This window comes from Narcine bancroftii, chromosome 1, assembly GCF_036971445.1.
Source record: "Narcine bancroftii isolate sNarBan1 chromosome 1, sNarBan1.hap1, whole genome shotgun sequence".
In the NCBI taxonomy this organism is placed as follows: Eukaryota; Metazoa; Chordata; class Chondrichthyes; order Torpediniformes; family Narcinidae; genus Narcine; species Narcine bancroftii.
Genome location: NC_091469.1, coordinates 193,236,700 through 193,249,842, shown reverse-complemented (window position 1 = coordinate 193,249,842; position 13,143 = coordinate 193,236,700). Strand labels below are relative to the sequence as shown.

Here is a 13,143-nt window from a genome sequence, read left to right as displayed (position 1 = left end):
CGCTCAGTCCAAGATTCCGCCCTGCTCCAGCTCCCTCAACAGCCCCTAAGACTAGAGCTGGATGAGGTTCCCACCCTGGATGAGACATATAAGGCAATCGAACAACTGAAAAGTGGCAAAGCAGCAGGTATGGATGGAATCCCCCCAGAAGTCTGGAAGGCTGGCGGCAAAACTCTGCATGCCAAACTGCATGAGTTTTTCAAGCTTTGTTGGGACCAAGGTAAACTGCCTCAGGATCTTCGTGATGCCACCATCATCACCCTGTACAAAAACAAAGGCGAGAAATCAGACTGCTCAAACTACAGGGGAATCACGTTGCTCTCCATTGCAGGCAAAATCTTCGCTAGGATTCTACTAAATAGAATAATACCTAGTGTCGCCGAGAATATTCTCCCAGAATCACAGTGCGGCTTTCGCGCAAACAGAGGAACCACTGACATGGTCTTTGCCCTCAGACAGCTCCAAGAAAAGTGCAGAGAACAAAACAAAGGACTCTACATCACCTTTGTTGACCTCACCAAAGCCTTCGACACCGTGAGCAGGAAAGGGCTTTGGCAAATACTAGAGCGCATCGGATGTCCTCCAAAGTTCCTCAACATGATTATCCAACTGCACGAAAACCAACAAGGTCGGGTCAGATACAGCAATGAGCTCTCTGAACCCTTCTCCATTAACAATGGCGTGAAGCAAGGCTGTGTTCTCGCACCAACCCTCTTTTCAATCTTCTTCAGCATGATGCTGAACCAAGCCATGAAAGACCCCAACAATGAAGACGCTGTTTACATCCGGTACCGCACGGATGGCAGTCTCTTCAATCTGAGGCGCCTGCAAGCTCACACCAAGACACAAGAGAAACTTGTCCGTGAACTACTCTTTGCAGATGATGCCGCTTTAGTTGCCCATTCAGAGCCAGCTCTTCAGCGCTTGACGTCCTGCTTTGCGGAAACTGCCAAAATGTTTGGCCTGGAAGTCAGCCTGAAGAAAACTGAGGTCCTCCATCAGCCAGCTCCCCACCATGACTACCAGCCCCCCCACATCTCCATCGGGCACACAAAACTCAAAACGGTCAACCAGTTTACCTATCTCGGCTGCACCATTTCATCAGATGCAAGGATCGACAATGAGATAGACAACAGACTCGCCAAGGCAAATAGTGCCTTTGGAAGACTACACAAAAGAGTCTGGAAAAACAACCAACTGAAAAACCTCACAAAGATAAGCGTATACAGAGCCGTTGTCATACCCACACTCCTGTTCGGCTCCGAATCATGGGTCCTCTACCGGCACCACCTACGGCTCCTAGAACGCTTCCACCAGCGTTGTCTCCGCTCCATCCTCAACATCCATTGGAGCGCTCACATCCCTAACGTCGAGGTACTCGAGATAGCAGAGGTCGACAGCATCGAGTCCACGCTGCTGAAGATCCAGCTGCGCTGGATGGGTCACGTCTCCAGAATGGAGGACCATCGCCTTCCCAAGATCGTATTATATGGCGAGCTCTCCACTGGCCACCGTGACAGAGGTGCACCAAAGAAAAGGTACAAGGACTGCCTAAAGAAATCTCTTGGTGCCTGCCACATTGACCACCGCCAGTGGGCTGATAACGCCTCAAACCGTGCATCTTGGCGCCTCACAGTTTGGCGGGCAGCAGCCTCCTTTGAAGAAGACCGCAGAGCCCACCTCACTGACAAAAGGCAAAGGAGGAAAAACCCAACACCCAACCAACCAATTTTCCCTTGCAACCGCTGCAATCGTGTCTGCCTGTCCCGCATCGGACTGGTCAGCCACAAACGAGCCTGCAGCTGACGTGGACTTTTTACCCCCTCCATAAATTTTCGTCCGCGAAGCCAAGCCAAAGAAGAGAGCTAGTGTACTCCAGTCTTGAGAAGATAAGGGCATGACTAACTCTTTTGAGCTCCTTGAGTGAGAGGTATGGTTTTATTTTAACAATGGTGCGGACGGAGCCTTCACCACGGCATTGATCTGTTTATCAAATTTGAAGGCAGGGTTGAAGAGCACTCCAAGGGATTTAACATGGGTTTTCAGAGTGGATTGATTACCTAGTCATGCAAATTTTGGTGAAATTAGGGGGGCTGAATAGGATGATCTCAGATTTTGTCTGCTTAAGTTGGAAGAAACTATAGGCCATCCAGTTTTTGAGGTTGGTGATTTTTGACTGGTCATTCAGTTTTAGGAGGAGCTGGAGCTGGGTGTCATCGGTGTAACAGTGGAAGAAGATCCCATGTTTCTGCATGATATGGCTGAGAGGGAGTATGAACAGTGAGAAAAGAATGAGGCCAAGGATGGATCATTGTGGAACCCCACAGGAAAGGATGGTTGAGGCATATGTGTATTTGCCCATGTTGACCGTGAAAGTCCTGTCAGTGAGGTAAGATCTGAACCAGCTCAGGCCCACACCATTGATGCTAATCTCCTGCTGGAGACAGTCTATCAGAATAGCATGATCGACAGTGTCAAACCCTGCGCTGAGGTCTAGGAGCATTAGAACAACATCGCCGCCAGAGTTTGTGGTGAGGAATAGGTCGTTGTATATTGTCAATAAGGCCGACTCCATACTGTGGCGGGCTTTGTATCATGACTGAAACTTTTCCAATATTTTATTTTGGTGAAGATAGGGAGATAGTTGGTTCAGTATTACTTTTTTAAGGACTTTGAAGAGGAAAAGAAGTTTTGAAAAAGGTCTGTAATTTTTGGGGATAGTGGGGTCAAGGTTAGGTTTTTCATAAGAGGATGAACTACTACACGTTTGAAGCAGGTTGCGACCGAGCCAGTGGCATGATGGAGAGGATGTTCAGACCTATGATGTTGAAGACATCCATCAGGAGGGTGGCAAGGATAGTGTTAAGGGGGCAGGTTGGAAAACATGATCTTCCTGAGGGTAGATAGTGTGATGGGACTGAAGCCATCCAGGTTATGTGGGCAGAGCTGCAGTCCAGTTTGGTTATGGGTGGTGGGGGGAGGGATGTTTTTTCTAATGTCCTCAACTTTGTCAATGAAAAAATTTTTTAATTCTTCACATTTGGCATCCTCGGAGTCTTTCATGAAGAAAGTACTGGTGTGGAATGTATTTTTTTTTTAATTTAGAGATCCAAAAACAGCAGAGCACATTCAAATTGAAATACTTCCATTAATGAGCAGAATGCAAGGCAATATCCAAGAGTTTCAGAAAAGCAGCTCTCAAAACAAAATCCTCTTCCTTAAAAATTTTATGTGATTGCTGCATAAGTTTAAATCATCCCTTCACATAACAACAATTTTCCCATTTTAAATCTCCAATGCATTTTTCAAATACATGTCTGCACTGTGCTTGTAGTCTTTATATTTACAAAGCACACAGCTGTTAATCAGTAAAATATTCATATAGGATCTCTCAAACTCAGGACCTCTTCCAACAACAATGATTGACAGATTTGAAAATTAGTCTATTGTATTCTATATCCTAAAATGAAAATGGACTGTCTTGTAAGCCATTAATACTGGATACCAATATTCCCATTAAACCAACAGATTTGGATGCGTTCAGGGATTCTTAAAACCGACAAAACTTCTTCAAGGGAGTGCCAGTGATATCATATCCTATTTACCCTGAAGTCTAGCACCACATTGGCTGTCACTGAAACTAATCAATCGACACTTTCCAATTTCAGACCCTGGGGCCAATTAAAGCCAGGCCCTAGTCCTTGGACCAACCTCCAAGGCCAGTCTACTGATTACAATACAAACAGTTTTCTCTCACTCATCCTGCTTTGCTCTTTTCCAAGGGTTTCTGAAAAGAGTGGAAAAAGTAGCAGCTATTTATTATCATAACAGAGTGGAAATAAATCCATGGAATTTTTTTGAGATCCTGTTCCTTAATTGCTGGAAAACCCTTGACAATTCATTTCTTTCCTGAATGATGATCCATTCAGGCCACTCCACCAACATTCTTCTCCACTTGTCAGAACTTATTCTTCCCCAAACAACTTCTTTTGATTCCTCCCTTTTTATCCAAATCCAGAGAGAAGCCATGGACACATGCATAGGCCCCAGCAATGCTTGATAGTTTGTCAGGTATGTGGAACAGTTCCTGTCTCAATCCTACTCTTTTAACCCTCCTCAATTATTTCTCCACTACATCAACAACGGCATTGGTGATGCCTCTTGTACCCATGCATGATAATTTCATTAACTTTGCTGCCATCTTCCACCCTGAGCTCAAATTTACCAAAACCATTTCTAATCCCGCTTCCCCCTTGCACATTGCTTTGTCTCCATCTCAGGCAGTGGTTCCCAACCTTTTACTTTCCACTCACATACCACTTTTAAGTATTCCCTATGCGATAAGTGTTCTGTGATTAATAAGGGATTGCTTAAGGTGGTATGTGGGTGAAAAGAAAAAGTTTGAAAACCACAGTTTTAATCATTCCAAATTGATTCTCCAAAGGAAATGGGCCAATGACAATTTTTCTCAAGCAAAATATTTCAGTAATAATTAGGTCCAGAGCAGCGATTCTCAACCTTCCCTTCCTACTCACTTACTAATCACAGAACACTTATGGCATAGGGAATACTTAAAGTGGTATGTGAGTGGAAAGTAAAAGGTTATGAACCACTGATCTAAGGGAAGAAAGTACTGAAGTCTCAAGTCCAGAACAGGTTTTTTCTAATGGCTTTCAGGCTCTTGAATCTCCCCATTTTGTATATTACTCCAACACCACAAAAAGGCTGTCTGCACTCAAGTACAGTGTAAACTCGATGGGCCAAATGATCTAATTCTGTAACTAACAATTATGATCTTATGGTCAAATTGTGAATATTTATTATCTATATTTTTATATTATCTCCTTCTGTAAAGTAATTTAAAGAATATAATAGAGTTTTTTTTAAACAAAGTTGTTTGTAGGCTGCTGCAAGATTTTAGTACATAGGTGCCTTTACTGATGTTTATAACAATAAATATTCTCATTTTCAAATTATCTATGGACATCTGTTACAAACCCACCAACTATCATAGCTAACATGGACTGCATCTCTTGTAAGGATGTCATTCCTTTCTCCCAGTTCCTCAGTCTCTGCTGCAATTGTTCTTGAGATGAAGCCTTCCACTCCAGAACATCTGACATGTCCTCTTTCTTCAAGAAATGTTCTTTTCCCCATGCTATGATGATGAAGTGTTTACCCACATCTCTTAAATTTCATACACTTCTACTTTCATTCTACCTCCACCCCACCCTCTGACATAACAAGAACAGAGTTTCCTTGGGCCTCACTTTCCACTCACCAATCTACACATCCAACACATTGACAATTCCATCAACCAACAAGATCCCACCGCTCACCACATCTTCCCCTTCCACCTCTTTCCACAGGGACCATTCTCTCTATAATTCATTGACCCACAGTTCCCTCCCCTCTTTCCACTGTTACTGCAGAAAGTACAAAAAATGTTGCTCCAAGTCCCCTACAGGGCAACAAATAGATCTTCCAGGTAAGGCTGAGTTTCACATAAACTTCATCCAATCTAATCTACTGCAATGAGAGAGGTGGGGTGGTAGGTTGAAATATATGCCTTCTGAAGTACTTAACTTACATGAATGGCTTGGAATGTTGCTTTAGTTTATCTCCAAATGTAACAACACATTGAAGACTCCATGCTTTCAGAAAAGGTCTGATTTTAAAAAACCAGTGCATTAAATTTCTCCTTCCCTTTTAATTTTTTTTTATACAATGCCTTCATATTGCAGATGAGGGTTTTTCCCAGAGGCTCCAGTTACTTCCCACCATTCAAAATGTAACGGGGTGTAGGTTAATTCAGTGTAAATTGGGTAACATGGACTTGAGAGCCAAAATGGCCTGTTGCCATGCAAGATTAATTAAATTAATTAAAGCTTTTAAAGCCTCTGGCTCTCCTGCGAATGGTTTCACATCCAAAAGAAGTTCACAATTCAGCCACAAACTATCATGGATATTGGAAAACGGTATTCTACCTGACAGCCTAAGGATTCCTGCCAGTTCCCACAATTCACACTTGATATATATCACCATTTCTGACTGGATCCAAGCACTACAACTCACTAGCCAACAACATGCAGAACCTTCACCAGAAGGATTGCAGGAACCCAACAAAGTGGTTCATTACATCTTTCCTAATCATCAATAAGAAAAAGATTCACAAATATTATTTTTAAAATTTGATTTATGAACAATGGCTGAACGTGGCAGTGTTTCAATTTTGATCTCTTCTACTGAAGTCAAGCTATAAATGAGAATTACCCATGACAGAACTTAATTTGCATGACAGTTTAACCGGTGAATTTAAAATATCTGTTCGCTCTATAGAAGTAATTCCAAAAATCATATTCAGTTGAATTAGTTTATCTCCAAGTTTAACAACACATTGAAGGCTCCGTGCTTTCTGTGGTTCAAAAAAATTGAAATCAATGACAGTGTCAACACATTAATCATAAATACGTTACCATTTTCTTTTCTTGCTTTAGCTCCTGGATATAGCGTGCCAACTCTGCAAATATTAGCCCACTCATATTCTCAGCAATAACTTCATGCTGTCCTGCATAGTCATTCATTTCATTCAGAAGAGCCACAAATGCTTGGCAAGATGTGAATCTGAAAAATATTCAGACGAAACTTCAGAAGTGGGCACAATTCTGGCATTCAAAATTCAGATTTATGGATAGGAAGGGATTCAAAGAATATAGACTTCATGCAAACAAATTGGACTCACCCAGAATGCCAACTTGGTTGGCATGGACAAGTTGATTTGAAGGATCTGTTCTGTGCAGTGTCATTTTCTGACTCTATATTGTACTTAATTTATCTAAACAAATCATTTCTAATCTTTGAAATCCTAAAGAAAAACTTTAAAGTAATTCAAAATTTATTAATTGGCAATTGAATGCACTTTTAAAATTATAGGTCCCTGACTTCATTCTGATTTAACAGGAAGGTTAGCTGTGCATTAGATTTGTCTGGTCAAGTTTGAAATAATTTTGTAATTTATTAAACATATAGTCGACTCACTGCAAAGACTATGAATTTTGCCAGAAATTGAAGTTTCGATATACCATATCTGAAATCCAATACCTCAAATAGATCTCCAACAAAAAAATGGAAAGGGAATCAATCGTACATCCATCAGGGAAGAGAAGAGAAATGTAGTGGTAATCAGTTAGGGCAATAGACAAAGTTCTCAGTCACAGACTGGTTGAATCAGGTTGGTCAAGGCAACCTTGAGTATGACTTCATAGAATACATATGTGATGGCTTTTTTGAACAGCATGTTACCGAACCTTCAAGGGAACGTAGAAACATAGAAAATAGGTGTAGGAGTAGGCTATTTGGCCCTTCAAGCCTACACCACCATTCATTTTGATCATGGCTGATCATCCACTCAGTACCCTGTTCCAGCTCTCTCCATACCCCCTGATCCCCCTAGTCACAAGTACCCAATCTAACTCTTTCTTAAATATAGCTATGGAACCGGCCTCAATCACTTCCTGTGGCAGAGAATTCCATAAATTCACCACCCTCTGAGTGAAAAAAATTCTTCCTCATCTCAGTCCTAAAGGACTTTCCCTTTATCCTTAAACTGTGACCCCTGGTTCTAGACTTGCTCAACATTGGGAAGAATCTTCCTGCATCTAGCCTGTCAAATCCCTTAAGAATTTTGAACGTTTCTATTAAATCTCCTTTTAATCGTCTAAACTCCAGCGAGTACAAGCCCAGTCGTTCTAGCCTTTCTTCATATGCAAGTCCCACCATCCCTGGTATCAATCTGGTAAACCATGGCAATGATGTCCTTCCTCAGATAAGGAGACCAAAACTGAACACAATACTCCAGGTGAGGTCTCACCAAGGCTCTATACAACTGCATCAATACTCCTCTGCTCCTGAACTCGAATCCTCTTGATATGAACGCCAACATACCATTCGCCTTTTTTACTACTTGCTGCACCTGCCTGCCCACTTTTTTTAAAAAATTTTTATTTTTCACACCATAAATCACATTAACCATGGTACACACTTTTTCCTTTTCACACATATACAGTGCCATTTTCTCCCCCTCCTCCCTCCTCCCATCCCACCCTCCCTACCTCCCCCCTCCCGTCCATTTAAGGTATACAATCTAGGATACATTAAACCAGTCAGACAATGTTGTCATTCAATAAAAATACACCAGAAATTCTACTGAGTCCATTCTTTTCATTTCCTTTTCCTTCCGTTAACTTAAGTAATGATTGTCCCCGGTAGGTTTTCGCTATTGTATTTAATGTAAGGCTCCCATATTTGTTCGAATATTTCAATATTATTTCTTAAACTATATGTTATTTTTTCCAATGGAATACATTTATTCATTTCTATATACCATTGTTGTATTTTCAAATTATCTTCCAATTTCCAGGTTGACATAATACATTTTTTTGCTACGGCTAGAGCTATCTTAACAAATCTTTTTTGTGCATCCTCCAAATCAATTCCAAATTCTTTGTTTTTTATGTTACTTAGGAGGAAGATCTCTGGATTCTTTGGTATATTGTTTTCTGTTATTTTATTTAATATCTGGTTTAGATCTTCCCAAATTTTTTTTACTTTCTCACATGTCCAGATTGCATGAATTGTTGTTCCCATTTCTTTTTTACATCGAAAACATCTATCAGATACTGTTGGGTCCCATTTATTTAACTTTTGAGGTGTAATGTATAGCCTGTGTATTCAGTTATATTGTATCATACGTAACCTCGTATTTATTGTATTTCTCATCGTTCCGGAGCATAACTTCTCCCATGTTTCCTTTTTTATCTTTATATTTAAATCTTGTTCCCATTTTTGTTTAGTTTTACCATTTGTTTCCTCATTCTCCTTTTCTTGCAGTTTAATATACATATTTGTTATAAATCTTTTGATTAACATTGTATCTGTAATCACATATTCAAGGTTACTTCCCTCTGGCAAACTCAAACTGCTTCCTAATTTATCCTTCAAGTAGGATCTCAATTGGTAATATGCCAGCGCTGTATCTCGAGTTATATTGTACTTATCTTTCATTTGTTCAAAGGATAAGAATCTACCTCCTGAAAAACAATTTTCTATTCTTTTAATCCCTTTTTTTTCCCATTCTCTAAAGGAAAGGTTATCTATTGTAAAAGGGAGTAACTTGTTTTGCGTCAATATTAGTTTTGGTAATTGATAATTTGTTTTATTTCTTTCTACATGAATCTTCTTCCAAATATTGAGGAGATGATGTAATACTGGAGAACTTCTATGTTGTACCAATTTTTCATCCCATTTATATAATATGTGTTCAGGTATCTTTTCCCCTATTTTATCTAATTCTAATCTGGTCCAATCTGGCTTTTCCCTTGTTTGATAAAAATCTGATAGGTATCTTAATTGTGTGGCTCTATAATAATTTTTAAAGTTTGGCAGTTGTAAGCCTCCTTGTTTATACCATTCTGTTAATTTATCTAGTGCTATCCTCGGTTTCCCCCCTCTCCATAAAAATTTCCTTATTATTTTCTTTAACTCCTTGAAGAATTTCTCTGTCAGTTGTATTGGCAATGCCTGAAATAAGTATAATATCCTTGGAAAAATGTTCATTTTAATACAGTTTATCCTTCCTATTAGTGTTAGTGGTAAATCTTTCCAATGCTCTAAATCGTCCTGTAATTTTTTTCATTAGTGGATAATAATTGAGTTTATATAGTTGGCCGAGATTTTTGTTTATTTGTACACCTAGGTATCTTATTGCTTGCATTTGCCATCTAAATGGTGATTCCTTCTTAAATTTTGAGAAATCCGCATTATTCATAGGCATTGCTTCACTTTTATTTACGTTTATCTTGTAACCCGACACTTCTCCATATTCCTTCAATTTCTTATATAATTCTTTTATTGATAGTTCTGGTTCTGTTAAGTACACTATAACATCATCCGCAAATAAACTGATTTTATATTCCTTGTCTTTTATTTTTATTCCTTTTATATTATTATCTGTTCTTATCAATTCTGATAGTGGTTCTATAGCTAACGCAAACAATAAAGGTGATAGTGGGCATCCCTGCCGTGTTGACCTGCTTAAGTTAAATTGCTTTGATACATGTCCATTTACTGTCACTTTCGTTAACGGTCCCTTATATAATGCTTTAATCCAATTAACATACTTCTCCGGTAAACTGAATTTTTGCAATACTTTGAACAAATAATTCCATTCTACTCTGTCAAAGGCCTTCTCTGCGTCTAAAGCAACTGCTACTGTAGGTGCTTTATTCCCTTCTACTGCATGAATTAAGTTAATAAATTTACAAATATTGTCTGTTGTGCGTCTTTATTTGATAAATCCAGTTTGGTCTAAAGTTACCATTTTCGGTACATACTCTGCTAATCTGTTTGCTAATAGTTTAGCTATTATCTTATAATCTGTGTTAAGTAAAGATATTGGTCTATATGACGCTGGTGAGAGTGGATCTTTCCCTTGCTTTAGTATTACTGTAATTATTGCTGTTTTACATGAATCTGGTAAGCTTTGTGTTTTATCAATCTGGTTGATTACTTCCAGGAGGGGCGGAATTAATAAGTCTTTAAATGTTTTGTAGAATTCTATTGGGAATCCATCCTCTCCTGGTGTCTTATTATTTGGTAATTTTTTTATTATCTCTTGTATTTCTACTATTCCAAATGGCTCTGTTAATTTATTTTGTTCCTCTATTTGTAGTTTTGGTAGTTCAATTTTAGTCAGAAATTCATCTATTTTCCCTTCTTTCCCTTCGTTTTCAGTTCGGTATAATTGTTCATAGAATTCTCTAAAGTTTTCCTTAATTTCTTTTGGATTATATGTAATTTGTTTGTCTTTTTTCCTTGATGCCAATACCATTTTCTTAGCTTGTTCTGTCTTAAGCTGCCATGCTAGGATTTTGTGCGTTTTTTCACCTAGTTCATAATATTTCTGTTTTGTCTTCATTATATTCTTCTCCACCTTATATGTTTGTAGTGTTTCATATTTTATTTTTTTATCCGCCAATTCTCTTCTTTTAGTTGTATCTTCCTTCATTACTAATTCTTTTTCTATATTTACTATTTCCCTTTCCAACTGCTCTGTTTCCTGATTATAGTCCTTCTTCATCTTGGTTACATAACTTATTATTTGCCCTCTAATGAACGCTTTCATTGCATCCCATAGTATAAACTTATCTTCCACTGATTCCGTATTTATTTCAAAATAAATTTTTATTTGTTTTTCAATAAATTCTCTAAAATCCTGCCTTTTAAGTAACATGGGGTTTAATCTCCATCTATACATTCTTGGAGGGATGTCCTCTAACTTTACTGTCAATATTAAGGGTGAATGGTCCGATAGTATTCTAGCTTTATATTCTGTTTTTCTTTCTCTATCTTGCATACGAGCTGATAACAAAAATAGGTCTATTCTTGAGTATGTTTTATGTCTAGCTGAGTAAAATGAATATTCCCTTTCCTTTGGGTGTTGTTTCCTCCATATATCCAAAAGTTGCATTTCTTCCATCGATTTAATTATAAATTTGGTTACTTTGTTCTTTCTGTTAATTTTTTTCCCAGTTTTGTCCATATTTGAATCCAAATTCAGGTTGAAATCCCCTCCTATTAATATGTTCCCTTGCGTATCTGCTACCTTAAAAAAGATATCTTGCATAAACTTTTGATCTTCTTCGTTAGGTGAATATACATTGAGTAGATTCCAAAACTCCGAATATATCTGACATATCTCCCTGCTGGATCTATTATTTCCTCTTCTATTTTAAATGGCACATTTTTACTAATTAATATAGCTACTCCTCTTGCTTTTGAATTATACGATGCTGCTGTTACGTGTCCTACCCAATCTCTCTTCAATTTCTTGTGCTCCAATTCAGTTAAATGTGTTTCTTGCACAAATGCTATATAAATTTTTTCTTTTTTCAGTAAATTTAGCAGTTTCTTCCTTTTAATTTGGTTATGTATTCCATTAATATTTAAAGTCATATAGTTCAACGTTGCCATTTTATACTTTGTTTATCTTCCCTTTCCGTTTCTCCATCATTACCTTTCCTTCTTATCCATTTCTGTTTTCTTGTTTTAAACCCTTTATAGGACAACATTCCTAAAACATCAAACATTTTCCTTATTCTCCTATTTAAAACTTCTTTAGCCCCAATCTCCCCTTCCCCTCTTGAGTTGTCCTTTATCCCTTGTCAGACAACCACATCTCCCCTCTCCATTTGGATTTGCGAATTCACTCGCAAGCGTCAGCTGATTTTGCAGTGACCGCAACTCCTCCCCACCCAGCCCCCCCCAGAAAAGATTTCACTTTTCATATGTAACAAAGGTCACTCTTTTAGTTCCCTCCTTATTCCCTCTATTCCATTTCCTTCCCTTATTAATTCTTGTCTATACTATCTATATTTTCCTCTAAATATGGATACATTCATGTATGCACATTATACATATACACACATATACCTCTTTACCCACATACATATAAATCGTGGTCATTTTTACTCTTATTACATATCTTCATCTCTCTGATTGTTTTGTAGTTGTTCTGCAAATTTCCTTGCTTCCTCTGGATCCGAGAATAGTTTTTTTTTCCCATAAGATCGTTTTCGATGTATTGAACTCCTTTCTCTTCTTCAGGAGTTCAAAACTTATGTGTCTTTTTAGTTCTCAGTCTTTTGTACTCTCGTTACACGTCTTCATCCCTCAGTCTATTTTGTAATTGTTCTGCAAATTTTCGTGCTTCCTCTGGATCCGAGAATAGTCTGTTTTGTTGTCCTGGAATAAATATTTTCAATACCGCTGGATGCTTTAGTTTAAATTTATACCCTTTCTTCCATAAAATCGCCTTTGCTGTATTGAACCCCTTTCTCTTCTTCAGGAGTTCAAAACTTATATCTGGATAAATGAAGATTTTTTGCCCTTTGTACTCCAGTGGCTTGTTGCCCTCTCTTACTTTTTCCATTGTCTTCTCCAGTACATTTTCTCTTGTAGTATATCTTAGGAATTTTACTAAAATAGATCTTGGCTTTTGTTGCGGTTGTGGTTTAAAGGCCAATGCTCTATGTGCCCTTTCTATTTCCATTTCTTGCTGTAGTTCTGGACATCCTAGGATCCTGG

General features: G+C 38.4%; 1 protein-coding gene across 19 annotated transcripts in view; it reads right to left on the bottom strand.

Moving 5' to 3' along the window:
* The window catches only part of fnbp1b (formin binding protein 1b), a 243,151-nt gene that overhangs the window by 149,429 nt on the left and 80,579 nt on the right, over nucleotides 1-13,143 (bottom strand). For all 19 annotated transcript variants that reach the window (XM_069886332.1, XM_069886262.1, XM_069886235.1 and 16 more), the window contains exon 4: nucleotides 6,477-6,624. In XM_069886332.1, coding sequence (XP_069742433.1) covers nucleotides 6,477-6,624 — 148 coding nt within the window. The remainder of the gene's footprint in view (nucleotides 1-6,476; nucleotides 6,625-13,143) is intronic.